Source organism: Myotis lucifugus, unplaced genomic scaffold, assembly GCF_000147115.1.
Source record: "Myotis lucifugus unplaced genomic scaffold, Myoluc2.0 scaffold_18, whole genome shotgun sequence".
Classification (NCBI taxonomy): Eukaryota; Metazoa; Chordata; class Mammalia; order Chiroptera; family Vespertilionidae; genus Myotis; species Myotis lucifugus.
In genome coordinates, this window is record NW_005871066.1 from 7373251 (window position 1) to 7393968 (window position 20718).

The window sequence follows — 20718 nt, forward strand, 5'->3', positions numbered from 1 at the left end:
GTTGGAGTTCTAAGTGATACTTTAAGCTGAGGAAAGTATGTCTCCAAATATTCAGATAATCAGCAGATGTGCTGTCCATTGGTGTTCTCTTGGTTTAGCAGCTGGTTGTTTGTACGACTTTATCTCTAGTAGAGTCCATGTAAACAGTTATTTTTTTTGTTTTCTGTTCTGTACTCTGGTTAAGAAATATGTTTAAAGTTTTAAAAGTTTATTTGTGTTTGTGACCTTTTTGACACAAATTCTAACTTTTCAATAAACCTTTTTGGGGGGCAATAGCCTGAGTAGGCATCAAAATGATTTGCAGCTAATAGACAGGTGGCCTCTGTCCCCTTAGCTTTGCCACAAACTATATGAAGTGATGACGAAACTGGGCGACCAGCATGCTGACAAGGCCTTCACCATTCAAGGTGCTCCCAGGTAGGCCTTGTTCATCAGAGTCACGTTCATGACTGTTCACTTTTAATGCAATGCTTGTTGCAATTTCTGCAGTCTGTATCAGCCTAGGCTATTTTACTCATCCTATAAAAATCTAAAATGAAGGAGCCTTTCCTTATAGAGGCAGACACCAGCCTTACTTAGTTTTATGCTTTTTCATATTTTTAAAAATATATTTTTTTATTGATTTCAGAGAGGAAGGGAGAAGGAGAGAGATAGAAATATCAATGATGAGAGAGAACCATTGATTGACTGCCTCCTGCATGCCCCACACTGGGGACCAAGCCTGAAACCTGGGCATGTGCCCTGACTGGGAATCAAACCCTGACCTCCTGGTTCATAGGTTGATGCTCAACCGCCGAGCCACGCCGGCCGGGCTGCTTTTTCACATATACCTTCAGCCTCCAGATTTACCTACCATGGCCTTTTCTCATCTTCACCATAGAATTGACTATCTGCCTCTTGGCATTCCATGGGAACTGAGAGCAATGGTATAAATTTTTAACATATAATTTCTAGTTGTGCACTTGTTATTTTTTTGGAGAAGAAAGGAATTCCCCAAACTCATAACAGTTAACCCTGATATTTATCATTGGTGGTGACATACTTAAAGAATCCATTTTCAGAAAGGAAAGAGAAAGTAGGTGAGACCTCACCATCATCTTGCCTCCTAACTCCACCTGACAAGCACAGCATTGCTTTGCTTGTATTGCATATGGTTATTTTGAGTGTGCCAATCAAGTAAGTACACCAAAGGCCCACTGATCCACAGGCGAAGTATCTGTGTTGCCAGGGTCGTTGGGCTTTATATCAGCTTTCTCCTGTGATTTGGGAATCCCTTTTATTCTATCCGTCGCAGACATTATATACTCAAGGAATGCAGGCCTTGGGCTGGAAGTCCAAAGACCCAGCTTTCAGTTTTATGACTCTACATGTAGTTAACATGCATTGCTTTTCTTAAGTCTAAGAGCCTCTCTGGTGAGAGATCTCATTTTTTCAATCAGTAGGGGGGAAAGATGCTATTGGAATAAACAGTATTAATAGGCAGTGTGAAATTCTACATTTGCAATTTTAACATCAATGTGTACATTCACACACATACATTTATAGAAATACATATATTTCTATAAATATATAGAGCATGTGAATACATATATTTCTATAAATATATAGAAATATATGCTCCACCATCTCCATCTGTCAATGTGAGGTCTCTCTGGAGGAAGCTGATATTCTTATCATTGCTCTTTGCATTAGCTGTATTCATAGTCTCTGCTATGGCTTCTGTATGTACTAAGTGGGCATGAAGTGTATCTTCTCCTTCTAAGGGAAAGAATATTTCCTAAAAGAATGCATGAAATGGGTAGAGCTACTGTTTCCAATATAGCTAGGAACAAAGTAAGAAGTAATATCAAAATGACATTTGGGTGTTTTAGAAATACAATACATCAACAAAATTAAGGATTGCTCCCTTATGGAGAGATGAAAGGGATAAATGCATCTGAAAACTTCAAAGTTGATAAATCAGATAAAATGGAGAGAGTGGGGCCATGGTCATTTAACAAATGTTCCTTTCACTTTCTGTTCAATGTTCCTCTGCAGAACGAGGTGGTGAGTGAGCTCAGTGGGATCTATCTCAGTTAAGCATAGACTGGGGCGGGGCTTCCCGACAGAGGCCGTGATGGCTGGCCCATGGCCCGGTCCTGGGGTGTGGCCTTGTTCTCGCTGTAGCACCCATTTCCCTGTAGACCATGCTGCTGTGTACATGCTCATTTGGTTTGGGATGCAGGTCCTGTTCCCTCAGCTACAGACTTTTGAAATTCTTAGAGAGCAGAATGCATCCCAAATGCCCTCTTAGTCATTAAATTTGGGCCGTTCACTAGCACCTGGCCTGGTGCCATGGGTGTGGTGGGTTGTCAGTAAATATTTCTGACTCCGGTCCATCACATAATTTGTTTGCACATTTCAAGGTGCCTGAGTCGAGTCATTGCTCTTTAAGGTGTGGAAGCAGAAACAGTTAATGAAATGAATTTCCAAATGGTATCAGGAGGCACTCCCACGAAATTTTAATTAACATTACCCTAAGGATGCCTTTTAACATAAAAGTTATACTTTTCAAGGAAGGTTTTTCTATAGATTACGACATAGCAAGATTCTCCTATAAATCAAAAGTGAGATTAGTTCATTCAATTCAGCTTATGTTTGAGAGTCTTACAGGGCCTGTTTGGGTCAGTGGAAAGATCAAGGGTTGCATTCGTAAGGCCTGAATTCAGATCCAGTAAATTGTCGAGTGACTTTAGGGATTTTTAACCCCTCTGCATGTGTATTGTGGTGATTAGAGATAATCTATGGACAGGGTCTGGCACACAGTGGTCAATAAATGGTACTAGTTATTACATCAACGTTCATAAGCATCAGAATTAACCTGGAAGGGGGAGTAGATAAATAATAGCTGTTAGGGCTCAGGATTTCTCTGGAGTGGAGGACCCCTGATAAATAAATACTGCTCCTTAGAAGGCCCCTTGGTCACATCTCCTGTGTTCATCTAGTGACTCGGGTCCTCTCCGCATCGCAAAGACACCATCACCGCCCGAGGAGCCTTCACCCCTCCCGAGCCCGACAGCCAGTCCCAATCATACGCTGGCGCCTGCATCTCCCGCACCAGCACGGCCTCGGTCACCTTCTCAGGTAGGAAGAGAGCAAATACATTGCGGTGACTAGAAGAGCGTGTGGTGGGGTGACCCATCTGGGATAGCCCTGCGGTGCTGGGACATGGAGAGGAGTTTCTGGTTGGGAGATTTTGAGGGGTGAAGCTTTAGGCATTGTGATTGTCACTAAGGAGTCAACTCATTTTTCTTATTTGGATTTTTATTTCCTGGCACACCCTATACCTGAGCGTTTATCTCAGGCTCCCCTACTCTCCTCTGCTCCTATCTCTTGCTTCGTTTCCTAGAGCTTCGTGTAATCCTACCTTCTCTGTGAAACCTCCCTCCTGTAGTGCTTTAGGTAACACTTGGGGCAATTTGTAGACATGAAAAGCTCTTTTGTGTATATGCAATTTCACGCTTTTAAAAATATATATATATGTATTGATTTAAGAGAGGAAGGGAGAGGGAGAGCGAGATAGAAACATCAATGATGAGAGAGAATCATTGATCGGCTGCCTCCTGCACGCCCCACACTGGGTATTGAGTCCACAACCCTGGCATGTGCCCTGACTGGGAATTGAACTGTGACCTCCTGGTTCACAGGTTACGCTCAACCACTGAGCCACGCTGGCCAGGCTTCACACTTTTTGTATCACCCGCTCTATATTGTATATGAATAGACACTTGACAAAAGTGTAGGAAGCAAATGATTGAAAGAAACTGTAAGGGCCAGGGAAAGGCAAATATAGAGAAAATTTGCCACCCATTTCTTTCCTACTTTGGGTAAAAATGAAATTCCATTGAGAAATCTTGAAGTCTCCAGTGCAGTTCAAGCTTTCATGTATATGGCTGACAGTAAGTCAGGAGAGTCCCAGGAAGATGTATGGAAAAGATGGACCCTTAAAATCCTTTGGAAAATATTGGAGTGGAAAATGAAATACTTGCTCCCTGTACGTAGTCTCACCAATTCCAGTGAAAAACTTGCTTGACTTTAATTTAAAAATTTTAATTTATTGCTGATTGAGAAGTCATTTTCAGTTGCTTCAGAGAAGGTATTGCCTTCGTTTAACCTTGGAGTCACAGGCACCTGCCTCGGGCCCTGTGTGTAGCTCTTGTATTGTGGTGAATGGAGCCTCAGAGCCCGAATTTTTTTATTGGACCAGGGCTTGTCAGTGCTCAGAGAGACACCCAAGCAGATGGCATTGTTTACCTGAATCAGGTAGGTTTGTTTCTATGTGCAGATCTGCATTTCGGTTAGTGATCTATCTGTCCATCCAGCTCTGTTCACATGAGATTTCTGCATGTCTCACATGTCATCTTTGGCTGAATTAAGTATTGTTTGTGTTTATTGCCTTATAGACGAGGAAAGGACCACCTGTCCCACCTCTGCCTAAAGTCACCCCGACAAAGGAACTGCAGCAGGAGAACATCATCAGTTTCTTTGAGGACAACTTTGTTCCAGAAATCAGTGTGACGACACCTTCCCAGGTGAGGGCCTCGTACAGAGGTGGGATGTCCATAAAGTAGCATGGCGGAGGGACTCTCAGGGGCCAGTTCTGAAGAAAGTGGCAGAGCCCCAGTCAGTTTGACTCAGTAGTTATAGTGTCAGGACTGAAGGCTCTTGAGTTTGATTCCATTCAAGGGCACATACCTGGGTTGAAGGCATGATCTCCTGTCCTAGTCGGGGCACGCAGGAGCCAACCAATGGGTGTCTCTCTCTCTCACATAGATGTTTCTCTCTCTCTGTCTCTCCCCCTCCCTTCCACTCTCTCTAAAAATCAATGGAAAAGATATCCTCGGGTGAGGATTAACAAAAAGAAAGAAAGTGGCAGATGTTAGAGCCAGCAATATAATTTCAGTTGCTATTCAGGTTTGCTTGTCTAAAGCATTTTCAAGTATTTGAAAATGCTCACATTATTTTTGATTATTAAGATTAAGTAGCACATACTTATTGTAGAAAATGGGAAAATACTGAAAAGTGTAAAATGAAGAATTCTAATAATCGCTTAAAACATACCGCTCTGATTTAGTCACAAATATGCTTTGACTTATTTCTTTTGGTCTTCTTCCCACCCCCACCCCCTGCCACCCCCAGTTATATACTGATTTTGCCCACAGTACTCCAATTGTATTGTTATGTACTCCTGACTTTTCTACGTAATCTCACTGAGCATTTTTTCATGTCATAGGATTATCTTTTTTTTTTTAATGTTTAACCAGTGTATTCTAGCGGGTGGATTTAGCAGCCTCTGATTGTGACCACAGTTTGCTTTTGATTTTTCCATGATTTCGCCGGCACTTTGGTGAACATCAATATAAACGAATTCATGTTTGCACCTCTACTACTTCTTTTCTATGATTGCCCAGTAAAGAATGGGAAAGTGAAATTAAAGAGGTGAATACTTAAAGTCTTTGCCCTTCAGCAGGCTTTAATGTATCTGTGCACGTGACTTGGCACACGGGACCATCAGTGCTGCCCTGGATTTCAAAGACACCTGGTGCAGGTGCTCCACCCCCGTTACCCTCGGGACTGTAGACCTGTCCCTGCCAGTAGCTTGGCTGGCCCATGGCCTTGAGAATGGTCTTGACTTCCAGAGCTGCTCCTCCTGTCATCGAAGCCAACTCTTCGTTTTAAGAGTGAAAGTCCCCAGTCATGCCAATATCATTCCTCCCAGTGTTCTCGGGATTAGAAATAATATTTACATTTTGCGAGATGTGTGAATGCAATACTTTAGTGACTGAACACATCCATAGCAACACTGCATACAACAGCCTCATTATAATCACATATAATAACAGAAGTAATCACTGATATTAGGGGGTTCAGAAAATAAAAAGCAGTGCAGTGGCAAATCATAATTTGTCATCCTTTTGGGGGACCATTTCTCAAGAGACACAATGCTTTTGGCTAATTTTTTTCCTTCTTCTGTATGAAATGCTGTATTTGTGTGAACTGCTGAACTTGGTAAGCTACCTAGGGTTTGAAACAAGATTCAGCAGGTCCTGTGAGGAGGGGGAGTTGCATGTTTATCAGCGCAAGGACAAATCATGCCTGTGGAGACACAGATGCTGCCAGGAATAGCTGTCTGGAACCAAGCGATCTTACCCAGCACCCTGCTGGCACCAAACTTGAGCTGTTTGCTAACAGCCCAGCTTCGTTCTCTTCTTTGCTACGGTTTCCAGTCAGTGTTTAGGGTGATAGCGTTCTTACTCTCACATTGCTTTCACCTGGACCCTTGGAGAACATCCTTCCAATTGTATCACAAAGAGAGAACGTGGCCACCTAGGTACCCTGTGTGCTCAGCTAAGGACACCTCCATTAGCAGTCGAGGCAACTGAAGTAGAGGAAACAGGACACGTGGACTAGCCCTGAAATAAAGATGGGGCTCCGGCAGTTTGAAATGTGTTTATTTGCAGTTTGCTGGCTCATAGATAAGGGTCCTTCGTGGTGAGGGGGGAAAAGGGTCAAAGCAGTTTTTAAAATGACAAATGCCCGAAGAGGCCTCTAAGTACTTCTGAGAGTATTAACTTTCGCTGGTATTGTTGAGTGAGTGTGATAGGAAAAGTCAAGAGTTGGGGGAGAGGGACAGCAAGCACCTTTCAAAACAGAACCTTCTCCAGCCGCTGCTGCAGGGAGACAGAAAGCTGGTAGAGCACTGGCTGGCATGGCCAGTCCTTGTGCAGACTGCGGAGTTGTTGGGAAGGGCGGGGGAGCCTCTCCGGCCCAGTACCCTTTATAACTTACTGGCTGTACGTCACGTCCATCCATCTCATCAATCTGCCAGGCGATTTTGCAAAAACTACCTACTGGAGACATTTTGGGGGTGCAGTTTGGGGGTTCAGTTTCCTTTATATGATTTTCTTTTAACATGGGGAGGAGGCAGAAAGGCATGTCTGTCATTTTTTCTGAATCTGAGAAGCAGCATGGCTCTAGCACAGTGATGGCGAACCTTTTGAGCTCGGCGTGCCGGCATTTTGAAAAACCCTAACTTAACTCTAGTGCCGTGTCACATATAGAAATTTTTTGATATTGGCAACCATAGTAAAACAAAGACTTATATTTTTGATATTTATTTTATATATTTAAATGCCATTTAACAAAGAAAAACCAACCAAAAAAATGAGTTCGCGTGTCACCTCTGACACGTGTGTCATAGGTTCGCCATCACTGCTCTAGCAGGTGGACACATGGCAGCATTTCCATGGACTCAATGGCTGTTAGTCTCATGTCATGATGTCAAGAGAGGGAGTGAAGCGAAGTTTCATATTTCAATCTACATTTTAGCTTCTTGAGTGACATAATCTGGTTTTATTTTAAAATTTACAGGTGCTGCCTTTCCATGACGCATCCTAACAATTCCCTTCCTTGCTTCTTCCTCGGTAGATAGGATGTAGCCATTTTGTGTTGCTTTGGCCGTTTGGGTCCCATCCAGCAGTGTCTGACCAGCAGATCTGGGCTGGGGGCCAAGCATCTGCTTTTCTAACACGCTCCCAGGTGATGCTGACACTGCTGGTCTTGAGATCACACGTGAGAACCACTGTTTTACAGCATCAGGGTTCCTTCCACATGATACAGTTTTGTGGCCATGAACAAAGTACCACAGCGAATTAACAGATTTCTTCCAGGGCAAAAGTCAACTGGGTCAAGTGTATGTCAGGATGGACCATTTACAATTGTCCATTTAAATATAATGTGACTTTACTGTACCTGTTCTATCCTTAGGGCGGCTGGACTTAACACGTGGACATGGGTGCTTATGATATTAGGTATATTGATCTGATTAGATGTCAAGTTAAATATTCTCAGTGAATGGATTATCTCATCAGAATGGTGATGTTTTCAGACATGCACAGAGAAACGATTCAAAAATAAACAGAAATTTCAGGAGAAAATGAGATGCCAGCTGCCAAGAAGCAGAGCATCGAAAGCTAGGAAGCTGAGATGCACCGAGGTTTTCCCGGGTGCACACGTGACATTCCTGTGATCTTCAGGTCATTATCCCTATTTCAGAGATGAGCAAAGCTGTCCTCTTTCTGTGACACTGTGTGGCTCCAGGGCAGACGTAAACAGGCAACCCCTTTTTGCTCTTTGTGTGATTCTATCAAATTACTCTTTGATGTGAGTGTCTTAAGGTATAACTCTCAAGATTAAGGGGGAAAAAACAAATATACATTGAGCCTGAAAAAATCAGCTACACATTTTAAAGGCAACCAAACTAGTATTATAGCTATTTGATAATGATTTTACATGGATATACATGATTACTAATAGTAATTAACTACATTAGCTTCCATTTCCGTGTTGAGTATGTCCTATATTTTATGTACAATGTATTTGTTGTCTTTATCACTCATGGTAATCTTAGTCGATAAAATTATTTTCATTGTATGTATGAAGCTCAATGAAGCTGAGTTAATTGCTCAGAGAGAGACAACTAGTAAGTGGCAAAATTGGGCTGCACACCCAGATTTATTTATCTCAATCAAAGGCTCAGCATAGCAATTATAGTCTAATGCCTCTTTTCACCCATGATCTCTAAATTCCCATTTGAGCCTCCTTAAGGGGATCCATTGGGCTCATAAGGGACTTGGATATATTTGTGCAGCCTGAAGTGTTATGGAGGGCTCACAGAACATTGAGAATTCCTCTGCAGATCTTGAGGACCCCCGTTTGAGAGAGGTGGGGGCGGATCTCAGTGGCAGCTTGGAAGAGCATGGGAGTCACAGGTATCGGACTGCTGTCCGGATCAGCGGCGTTGCAGGCGGGGACCCAGGGCAGTAGATAACGTCCTTCAGCTCAGTCTCCTCGTCTCCAAATGGGAAAAGGATGCCGTCTGCCCTTCAATTCTCTGTAATGATCAGACCAGCCAGGTAAATCTCGGATTGGGGAACAGAGCAAAGTAGTTCTTTTAGGGCAATAGTGTTGTTGTCATTAGACTGCAGCAAAGTGCATGAACACGAGTTAATGTTCACATGCATAAAATTATTACCACAGTGCCCGCCTGGCACATTCTACGTATAATATGTGTTTCCAAAATGGTAAAAATGTAATCTGTACCAACCAATATGAAAGTCGGTGACAAGACTCATGCAGACTTTGAAGAGGGGCCAAGGGAATCAGTTGACAGTTTTGTGACTGTAACTAGTAAAGAAAGCGGGATCTCAGTAAAGCATTATCCTTGTGAAATTTAAAAAGTATATATGTGAGGAGTAATCGTGCTGCAAAACAGATAACTCAAGAAAGAGCTCAACATCATGATATTTAAGTAGATTTCCTTCTGCAATGAGTGTAGATAAACTAAAAAAATATATTATCTATTATGGGCCCAAGCTTTCCATACATCCCTGAGTTAAATTATTTTATGTTTATGACCGATATTAATTAAAATAACTCCTGTTCTTTAAAGTTTTTCTCTAAATAGCTGTGTTCTCATATAATACTTTATCCATTGTTGTGAAATTTCAATTTATACAACAGATGGTCAGAATTGAAGCTTATATTAAATATCAAACACATGTAACTTGAATTGTGTGAAAACCAATCCTAATTCTCTTTACCATGGTCTAGTTTATGGGGACTTTATTTCAGCTCTGCCTCATACTGTGTAACTTGAACCTGGGTTAGGCCAACTTCAAGCCCGCATTATTTTTCCTATATCATGATACCATAATAAATGACCAAATGATAGTATTTATTTTTACAAATTTTTGCTATTATCATAGTAGGACTTTTGTTCTATGTCCTATTTGACTTACCTTCTCTCTAACCCAAGAATGTTATTGGGCGAAGAGCTCATTTTGTGATGAACATTGGGGGGACATAGTTCTCTTCTCTTCCTCCCTTTCTTCCTTCCACTCTCCCTCCCTCATACTCAACAGTCCAGAAAAACAATATTATGGATGAGGAATGGATACATGATAACTAACTCTAGGGATAGGGTACCACTGGGGGTGAGCCGGGTGGGATGTGGTCACAGTAGACAATGATCCCTTCTTATAAAATTTAGCTTCACAGGGGACATCATAGCAGTGAGTTCCTGTAATGAGTTGAGGCCTTGGCCCATTTTATCCATCTGATCATCTGTAATTCTTGACCTGAGATATAGGAACTAGCAGACAAGAAGATTCCTCAGGTCTTTGTGGCAGTAGGATACATCTCTCAGACATTCTCTATGTTGGCTGAACTTGGAGCTGGCAAAGGACAGCAACTGAACCCTGGGCCATGTTCCTGGGCATCTCAGGTTTTCCTTGGCCAGAGTTGGTTATTTCCCCTTTCATCACATTCAGCTGGTGACTCTGAGAGCATGTGGATGAGCCACCTAAACAGTAAACTGCCATTGGAATATTGACTGATACTAGAGGATTATGTGGGTTATATGATGAAGTCTTATCAGATTCAGGCTGTGCATGTTTTGTTTTGTTTGAACAGAATGAAGTCCCCGAGGTGAAGAAAGAGGAGACTCTGTTGGATCTGGACTTTGACCCTTTCAAGCCTGATGTAGCCCCTGCAGGTTCTGCTGGAGTGACCCACTCACCCATGTCTCAGGTATGAAGTGGTTTGTACGGTGTTTGGAGACGATATTCCATAAATTTTAATAAGCTGGGAAGGAAGGGTAAAATGGAAACTTTATCAATATCAATTATTCTAAAGCTCCCTGTACCATTAGCTTTCTCTGTCTAGAGCTGGAATAACCATGCATTCCAGTTTGCCCAGGAGTCATCTATCTCAGAGTGATTATTCAGAGTACCTTTGACGGTTCTGTCTTGGTGGCCAAAAAAAGCAGAAAATCATTCAGAATACTTCCTTCTCGGAGCTCTTGTGCAGACAGCCAGCAGAAATCATGGGCTTCCTCTGCCTTACTCTCCGGTGTTCATTACTTTAGTGCAGAAGGGACAGTTCTGCAGTGGATGCTGTAATGGTTAGTGGGTGAGATCCCACAGCATTTCTGTCTGCAAGTTTGAATCAAGAGATGCCTCTTTTATATCTACTCATGATTAAATGAAGCCGTAAGTTGTGGAACTTTGTGTGGATCTAGGACGAAGATTCTTTCAGAATTTTTTAAAAAGGTGACCTTGGTTAAATCTTTAAAGTCTTGATTCTGGAGAAAAAGCATTATGCAGCTAGGAAAGTTGCGTGTGCCACTGTGCAACTGTCCTGGCTTCCCAGCGGGCCATAATTGAGTCACCACACTGTGGAGTTGTCCTGTGATCCAGCTCTAATCACATCTCTCCTCCTTTGCTAAGAAGTCTCAGGCTGAGGTAACATAAGGAACACAGCTGCGCAATTCTGCTGGCCTTCTTTCCCCTTCACTCAAAGTGACCTCCATTCTCATCACCTGATCCCACGTTTTAAATCGATGTTCTTGCTGCTAGTAGAACACCTCGCCTTGTGATCTCTGCTGTGTGCACACAAGCTAACACACCCTTTCATGATCCCAAGGCTTGATAAACATGATGTTTTATATTGCTGCCTTCCTTTGGAGAAAATACAGCTGCTGTCTGCATTATGCTGTTAGGAGCTTTAAGGGGCTATAAAGCAAGAAAACATAAACCACCTGGATAATCAGAAAATGCATATTCAATGCAAAGGAGTCCCTGTATGAATACCTGTGGTTTTCAGGGGAGCTGTTTTTTACTCTCCCTCTTAGTTATTGTACAGGTAGATACTGTAGAGGTAGATGCTAACCCAGACACCAACCAGGCTGTGCAGAGATGCAGGGCGGGCGGGGCGGTGCAGTGAGAGCAGGCTCACACCAAGCGCGTGGGTTCAGTCAGAACCACAGGGCTTCCATTCTGTAGTGCAAACTCTAATGGAGACATCTGTAGTCCCATCTGGAAACTGTCCTGTTCTTAAGATGGGAGTGCCAGATTCTCTAACTTGCTGTTCGCATTTAGTGATTCAAAACAAGTACATAAACATGGATTAGTTCTAGTCACAAAGACATGGGCAGAAAAGGCTGTGGCTTACAGCTTGTACAGGTAGATGCTGTACAGGTAGATGCTAACCGAGACTCCAACCAGGCTGTGCAGAGGTGCAGGGCAGGCGGGGTGGTGCAGTGAGAACAGGCTCACACCAAGCACGTGGGTTCAGTCAGAGCCTCCTCCTCACCAAAAACCTGCTCTTCCATCACTCCTCTCTCTCTCTCTCCCTCTCTCTCTCTCCCTCTCTCTCTCTCCCTCCCCACCTTGGCTGGAATCAAACCACCGGCCCTTCAATTCATAGGCCAACGCTCTATCCACTGAGCCAAACCAATCTACGCTCTTCTCCTCTCTTTTTTTTTAGAGCATAAGGCAGAGGGTTTTCAAGCCGTACCAAAAGGAGGTATAAAGATCTCTACTTCTCTACTTGGACACAGAGCAGTCCAAGTAAGACCCCAGAAGCTTGAAATAGTGTACAAGTTGGGGAATTATGATATGTTCCAACCATAAAGTGAAAGAAAGGAGATGAGGTTGGAGACAGGGTCCCAGGCTGTCCTCACATGGAAGTCATTACAAAGCCTCTCTTTCCCACACTCCCTCTTCACTCTCTTTCTCCCTTTCACCACGTTCACCTATTTGCTTTAAAATAACCCCTCAATTGAAAATTGAAAACAATTCAGGCCTTACTCAGGATTTTCACCTTAATCCTGAGAACAATAGGAAACCATTTGGCAGACTTAATTAAATGAGTGGTCAGAGCAGGTTTTCTTTTAAGTTTATTCTCGTTGCTGCATTGAGAATGGTCTGAGAAGGAATGGACAAGAAAGATTTGGACAGAGCAGTCAGGTGGTGATAGGTAAGAGAGATCATGGTGAACTGAAGTGGTGGTAGCAATAAGATAAAAGGAGTATTGGACAGGTGTGGAAAGTATTTCTAAGGTAGAATTGATAGGTCTTGCTGATGGGTTGAATGATCCTTTACCCTCTCTGCATCCACCCCCTTGGCATTTAACTTTGAAGTGTCCTCTGCCTCTGTCTCTGGACTTGACCATGTGCCTGGCTTTGGGTGCAAGTATGGTGCTTCTAAGTCTACACCTTGAGATGCCTTGCTCTTTCTTGTGCTTCTGTCATCTCCATGAGGACATTCCTGAGGTAGCCTACTGGCATGGAACAGATACGTGGCAGAGACTTGAAGTGCCCAGTCAGCAGTTGAGGCTCGTCTAGATCAGTGGTCGGCAAACTCATTAGTCAACAGAGCCAAATATCAACAGTACAACGATTGAAATTTCTTTTGAGAGCCAAATTTTTTAAACTTAAACTATATAGGTAGGTACATTGTTATTAACTTATTTAGGGTACTCCTAAGCCTTAGGAAGAACCACACTCAAGGGGCCAAAGAGCCGCATGTGGCTAGAGAGCCGCAGTTTGCCGACCACGGGTGTAGGGGAAAGAGGAAATAGCATTAGCAATAATTAGGATCTGCACATTTCCTCGAAGATGTGATAAACAGGTATCTAGATACCTTGTTTACATCATTTGATATGTGTGTGTATTAAAGTAACCCCGTTCACCATGTTTCAGATACAGTTTCCTACTTGTATAGCAAAAGGCATATTGGTAGAACTGGGCTATCCAATATGGTAGCACGAGGCACATTTAGCTGTTTAAATTTAAATAAAATAAAATTGTGTAAAATGAAAAATTTGGTTCTGTTACACTAGCACATTTCAAGTTCACAGTAGCCACGTGTGACTAGTGGCTACCATATTGGACAGCACAGATAGCGAACGTTGTTATCACCAAAGAGTGTTCTGTTGAACAGTGCTGTCCTAAATGCTTCAAAATGCTTATTATTTTATTTCAAGAACATTTATCATCTCAGTAATTGTAACATGCGTGGGATTTGTATACTAACAGTATTTTTGTCTCTTTGCTTTCAGACATTGCCCTGGGACTTATGGACGGTAAGAGTGCTAAGAATTCTGTATGTTGATGTATCTGGGTCCCTGGACATTTAGAAACCTTGTTATATTTTATTTCATCTGTAATGGAAAGAAGGCCCAAACATTTTAAACAATGATGGAGTCCCCTGATGGTCCCAGGTATTACCAACACTAGAAATAATGGTGAGGAGAAAGGTGCCCATGTGCCAGGCTCCTGGATGAGCAAGAGTTTGAGATGCCCCTTGATGCTTCTTCCTGGGATTATTGGTGGCTAGAAGAAGTGCTGTAGTGAAGGATGTGCACATTGGTTATTGCTTATAGAGCACAAGAAAAGTATAAATGGGAAACTGTAAAGCATTGGCTACTCTGCATAGGGAACCATTTTCTCTTCTTTTCTTTTCTTTTTTATCCTCACCCAAGGATATTTTTCCATTGACTTTTAGAGAGTGTGGAAGAGAGAGGAAAAGATAGAGAGAAATATCAATGTGAGAAAGACATAGATTGGTTGCCTCCTGCATGAGCCCCGACCAGGCCTGGGCTGGGGAGGAGCCTGCAACCAAGGTACGTGCCCTTGACCGGAATAGAACCCTGGACCCTTTGGTCCGCAGGCTGACGCTCTATCCACTGAGCCAAAACCGGCTAGGGCCTCATTTTTTCTTTTTAATGAAGCATAATCAATAAGAATTTGAGCTTCAGAGCCAGACAACCCTGGATTTGAGTCCAGACTATTACTTATACCAATAGGACTTTGAGCAATTTCTAAAAGTCTTTCAGCCTCAGCTTCTCTCATCTGTAGAGTAAGGGATACCTACCTTATGATACCTACTGCAGAGTGTTATGTGAGGATTGAGAGAGATACTGTTTGTAGAATATTTAGCCCAGTGTCTGGATGTATCAATAAAAGGTAGAAGTGCAAGGATGCGTGCTTCCAGAATTCAGAGTTGAGAAAAAGACGCAAACAGAGCTTTGTGATGGCAGCCTCTGTGGTATGAAATTAGAAGATTGGGGGAAGGCAAGATGGCGGCGATATAGGCAGACGCGTCCCAGGTCTTGTCCCGGAGCAAACGGAGTAAGCAGCTGAAACTAATAACACCCACCCCGAATTGGCAAATTTACTCAGCTGGTGAGACGGTTTGCAGCCGGGAAGGGCAGACCTCCCCTGGAAAGGTTAAAGACCAGGGATCTGGGCAGGAAAGTTTGCCAGACCTGAGCCCAGAGGGTCGGAGGGAGACCGCGTGGCAGACAGCCGCGTCTCTTGGGACAGACACAGACCCTGACCTGGGTAAGGAGTTCCGCGGGTTTGCTGGCGCCAGGAGATTTGAGATTTGGATTTTGTGATTGCGGAGAACTGAGACTAAAGGGGGCATCCTGAGGAACTGACCAGACCATGCAGTGCCCATAAGAGAGGAGCGTTTCCCAGATCATGCAGTGCTGGTAAGAGAGGAGCGTTTCCCAGACCGCAGATCCAAGCAACAGCAGCCCCCTGATCACCGCAGCCTCCTGATCACCACAGCCTCCTGATCACCACACCCTTTGTCTGTGGAACAGCAGCTGTACGTGAAGCCTCCCCCCACGAGCCAGAAGAGCCAACACAGCTGTGAACAACACCCACCAGAGGAGCTGCTGCCAACTGGAAAGCAGCTGCTACCGCAACCGTCTGAGCAGCAACCACAACCCAAGGAGCCCCTGCCACCCAGGGAGCAGCCACTGAACATCTCAACATCTACATATGTCAGCGAGATCAAACATGGGTAGGCAAAGAAACCCCCAAAGGAAAGAAAAGGAGGACTCGCCAGAAAAGCAGCTAAGTGAGACAGAGATATGCAACATGACGGAAAAAGAATTCAGAATAAGGTTCCTAGAGTACATGCACCAGATGTTCAAGAAGCAAGAAGAAACAGATGAAAAACTCAACTACTTATGCAAGAAGCTAGAAGAAACAGATGAAAAAATCAACAACTTAAGTAAGTCCCAAGAAGAAATGAAGAGCGACATAGCTTCAATAAAAAACTCCATTGAAAGTATCAACAGTAGACTGGGAGAAGCGGAGGACCGAATTAGCGAATTAGAAGACAAGGAAGCAAAACACACTCAAACTGTACGGCAAATGGAGAAAAAAATTAAAAGACAGGAGGAGAGCCTAAGGGAGCTTTGGGACAACATGAAACGAAACAACATACGAATAATAGGGGTGCCAGAACAACAGAAAGATGAACATGGATTAGAAAACCTATTCGAAGAAATAATATCAGAAAACTTCCCTGAGGTGGGGAAGAAAAAAGTCACACAAGCCCAGAGAGTCCCAAACAAGGTGAACCCGAAAAGACCCACACCAAGACACATCATAATTACCATGGCAAATGTTCAGGATAAAGAGAGAATCTTACAGGCTGCAAGAGAGAGACGGAAAGTAACATACAAGGGATCTCCCATTAGATTATCAAATGATTTCTCAACAGAAACACATCAGGCCAGAAAAGAATGGACAGAAATCTACAAAGTGATGCAAAGCAAAGGACTGAATCCAAGAATACTCTATCCAGCAAGGCTATCATTCAAAATTGAAGGGGAAATAAGAAGCTTCACAGACAAAAAAGGGCTAAGGGAGTTTATCACCACCAAGCCAGCCATGCAAGAAATGCTAAAGGGACTGGTGTAAAAAGAAGAAACATCAAGCTCAGAAAGAAAACAGCCACACACACACACACAAAAAGAAATGGCTACAAACAAGTACCTTTCAATAATAACTTTAAATGTAAATGGACTAAATGCTCCAACCAAAAGACATCAAGTGGCTGAATGGATAAAAAAACATGACCCATACATCTGCTGTCTACAAGAGACCCACCTCATTAGAAGGGACTCACACAGACTGAAAGTGAAGGGATGGAAAAATATCTTTCACGCAAATGGAAAGGAAAAGAAAGCTGGGGTAGCAATACTTATATCTGACAAAATACATCTCAAAGTGAAGGCCATAACCAGAGATAAGGAAGGCCACTTCATAATACTAAAGGGATCAATACAACAAGAAGATATAACCCTGGTAAACATATATGCACCCAATGCAGGAGCACCCACATACATAAGAAAACTTCTGGAAGATATCAGGGGAGAGATCGACAACAATACAATCATAGTAGGGGACTTTAATACACCACTGACATCACTGGATAAATCCGCTAGACAAAAACTCAGCAAAGAAACAGCAATCCTAAATGACTCACTAGATCAGATGGACTTAATTGACATCTTCAGAACACTTCACCCCACAGCTGCGGAATATACATTCCTCTCAGGTGCTCATGGGACATATTAAAAAATAGACCACATATTGGGTCACAAGCAAAGTCTCCACAAATTCAAGAAGATTGAAATCATAAAAAGCTTCTTCGCAGACCACGATGGCATAATGTTAGAAATAAACTACAATAAAAACAACCCAAAATACTCAAACACTTGGAAGCTGAATAGCATGTTATTAAATATTGATTGGGTTACCGATGACATCAAAGAAGAAATTAAAAACATCCTGGACACTAATGACAATGAAAACACAACAATCCAAAACCTCTGGGACACAATGAAAGCAGTCCTGAGAGGAAAGTTTATAGCTCTACAGGCCTATCTCAAAAAACAAGAAAAAATGGTAGTCAATCATCTAACTCTACAACTCAAAGAATTAGAAAGAGAGCAACAAGAAAACCCCAGAGTGAGCAGAAGGAAGGAGATAATAAAGATTAGAGCAGAAATCAATGAAATAGAGACCAAAAAAACAATACAGAAAATCAATGAAACCAAGAGCTGGTTCTTTGAAAGGATAAACAAGATTGACAAACCCCTAGCCAGGCTCACCAAGAAGCAAAGAGAGAGGTCCCAAATAAACCAAATCAGAAATGATAGAGGCGAAATAACAACAGACCCCACAGAAATACAAATGATTGTTAAACAATACTACGGGCAACTCTACTCCAACAAACTAGACAACCTGGAGGAAATGGACAAATTCCTAGAAAAATACAACATTCCAAAACTCAATCAGGAAGAATCTAAAAACCTCAATAGGCCAATAACTATGGAAGAAATTGAAGCAGTCATCAGAAAGCTTCCAGCAAACAAAAGCCCAGGGCCAGACGGCTTCACAGGGGAGTTCTACCAAACATTCAAGGAAGAACTAAAACCTACCCTCCTCAGACTACTACAAAAAATTCAAGAGGAAGGAACGCTTCCAAGCTCATTCTATGAAGCCAGCATCACCCTAATACCAAAACCAGGTAAAGACATCACAATGAAAGAGAATTACAGGCCAATATCCCTCATGAACATAGATGCCAAAATCCTCAACAAAATCTTAGCAAATCGGATCCAGCAGTACATCAGAAGGATCATACACCATGACCAAGTAGGATTTATCCCAGAGATGCAAGGATGGTACAACATCCGTAAATCAATAAATGTGATACATCACATAAACAAATTGAAAGAAAAAAACCACATGGTCATATCAATTGATGCAGAAAAAGCATTCGACAAAAATCCAACACCCATTTTTGATAAAAACTCTCAGAAAGGTGGGAATAGAAGGATCATACCTCAACATAATAAAAGCCATATATGACAGGCCCACAGCCAACATCATACTCAATGGACAAAAACTAACACCATTTCCCCTAAGAACAGGAACAAGACAGGGATGCCCACTCTCACCACTCCTGTTCAACATAGTGCTGGAAGTATTAGCCATTGCAATTAGGCAAGAAGAAGAAATAAAAGGCATCCAAATTGGAAAAGAGGAAGTAAAACTGTCCTTATTTGCAGATGACATGATATTATACATACAAAACCCTAGAGACTCCATCAAAAAGCTACTAGACTTAATACATGAATTTGGCAATGTAGCAGGATACAAAATTAACCCCAAGAAATCTGAGGCATTTCTATACACCAATAGTGAACTTTCAGAAAGGGAGATCAGAAAAACAATCCCATTTACCATCGCACCAAAAAAATTAAGATACCTAGGAATAAACTTAACTAAAGAGGTTAAAGACCTCTACTCAGAAAACTACAGGACGTTGAAAAAAGAGATAGAGGAAGACATAAACAGATGGAAGAACATACCATGTTCTTGGATTGGTAGAATCAACATCATTAAAATGTCCATACTACCCAAAGCAATCTATACATTCAACGCACTTCCCATTAAAATACCAATGGCCTTCTTCAAAGATCTAGATCGAACTCTCCAAAAATTCATCTGGAATAAAAAAAGACCCCGAATAGCTGCAGCGATCCTGAGAAAGAACAAAGTAGGTGGGATCTCAATGCCAGATATCAAGCTGTATTACAAAGCCACTGTTCTCAAAACTGCCTGGTACTGGCACAAGAACAGACATATAGATCAGTGGAATAGAATAGAGAGTCCAGAAATTAGCCCGAACCAATATGCTCAATTAATTTTTGACAAAGGAGGCATGAACATACAATGGAGCCAAGATAGTCTCTTCAATAAATGGTGTTGGGAAAATTGGACAGACATATGCAAGAAAATGAAACTAGACCACCAACTTACACCATACACAAGAATAAACTCAAAATGGATAAAGGACTTAAATGTACAACAGGAAACCATAAAAATTCTAGAAGAATACAAAGGCAACAAAATCTCAGACATATGCCAAAACAATTTCTTCACTGACACAGCTCCTAGGGCAGTTGAAACTAAAGAGAAAATGAACAAATGGGACTACATCAAAATAAAAAGCTTCTGCACAGCAAAAGAAACCATCAACAAAACAACAAGAAAACCCACCTCGTGGGAAAACATATTTGCCAACGTCATATCTGATAAGGGCTTAATCTCCAAAATTTATAGGGAACTCATACAACTTAACAAAAAGAAGATAAACAATCCAATCAAAAAATGGGCAAAGGATCTAAATAGACACCTTTCAAAAGAGGACATTCAGAAAGCCAAGAGACATATGAAAACATGCTCAAAGTCACTAATCATCCGAGAGATGCAAATCAAAACAACAATGAGGTACCATCTCACACCTGTCAGAATGGCCATCATCAACAATTCAACAAACGACAAGTGCTGGAGAGGATGTGGAGAAAAAGGAACACTTGTGCACTGCTGGTGGGAATGCAGACTGGTGCAGCCAGTATGGAAGGCAGTATGGAGGTTCCTCAAAAAATTGGAAATGGAACTCCCATTTGACCCTGTGATCCCACTTCTAGGAATATATCCCAAGAAACCAGAAACACCAATCAGAAAGGATATATGCACCCATATGTTCATAGCAGCACAATTCACCATAGCTAAGATCTGGAAACAGCCTAAGTGCCCATCAGTAGATGAATGGATTAGAAAACTGTGGTACATCTACATGATGGAATACTATGCTGCTGTTAAAAAGAAGGAACTCTTACCATTTGCAACAGCATGGATGGAACTGGAGAGCATTATGCTAAGTGAAACAAGCCAGTCAATGAAGGAAAAATACCACATGATTTCATTCTTTCATGGATAATTAAGACCATTACAAACTTTTGAACAATAATAAATACAGTGGCAGAGCTGCCTCAAACCGATTGTCGGACTTCAGTGGTAAGGCCAGGGAGGGTTGGGGGACAGGAGGGAGGGGAGTAAGAGATCAACCGAAGACTTGTATGCATCCATATAACCATAACTAATGGACATAAGACACTGGGGGGTAAGGGAGGGCAGGGGCTTGTCAAGGGTGGAGGGGGGAAAAAAGGACACATATG

At 42.3% G+C, this 20718-nt stretch overlaps 1 protein-coding gene across 1 annotated transcript in view; it reads left to right on the forward strand.

The window, feature by feature from the left end:
- Positions 1-20718, forward strand: part of AMPH (amphiphysin) — a 128485-nt gene that overhangs the window by 96763 nt on the left and 11004 nt on the right. The window contains exons 9-13 of the mRNA XM_023751011.1: positions 335-417; positions 2985-3123; positions 4443-4571; positions 10513-10629; positions 13942-13965. Coding sequence (XP_023606779.1) covers positions 335-417; positions 2985-3123; positions 4443-4571; positions 10513-10629; positions 13942-13965 — 492 coding nt within the window. The remainder of the gene's footprint in view (positions 1-334; positions 418-2984; positions 3124-4442; positions 4572-10512; positions 10630-13941; positions 13966-20718) is intronic.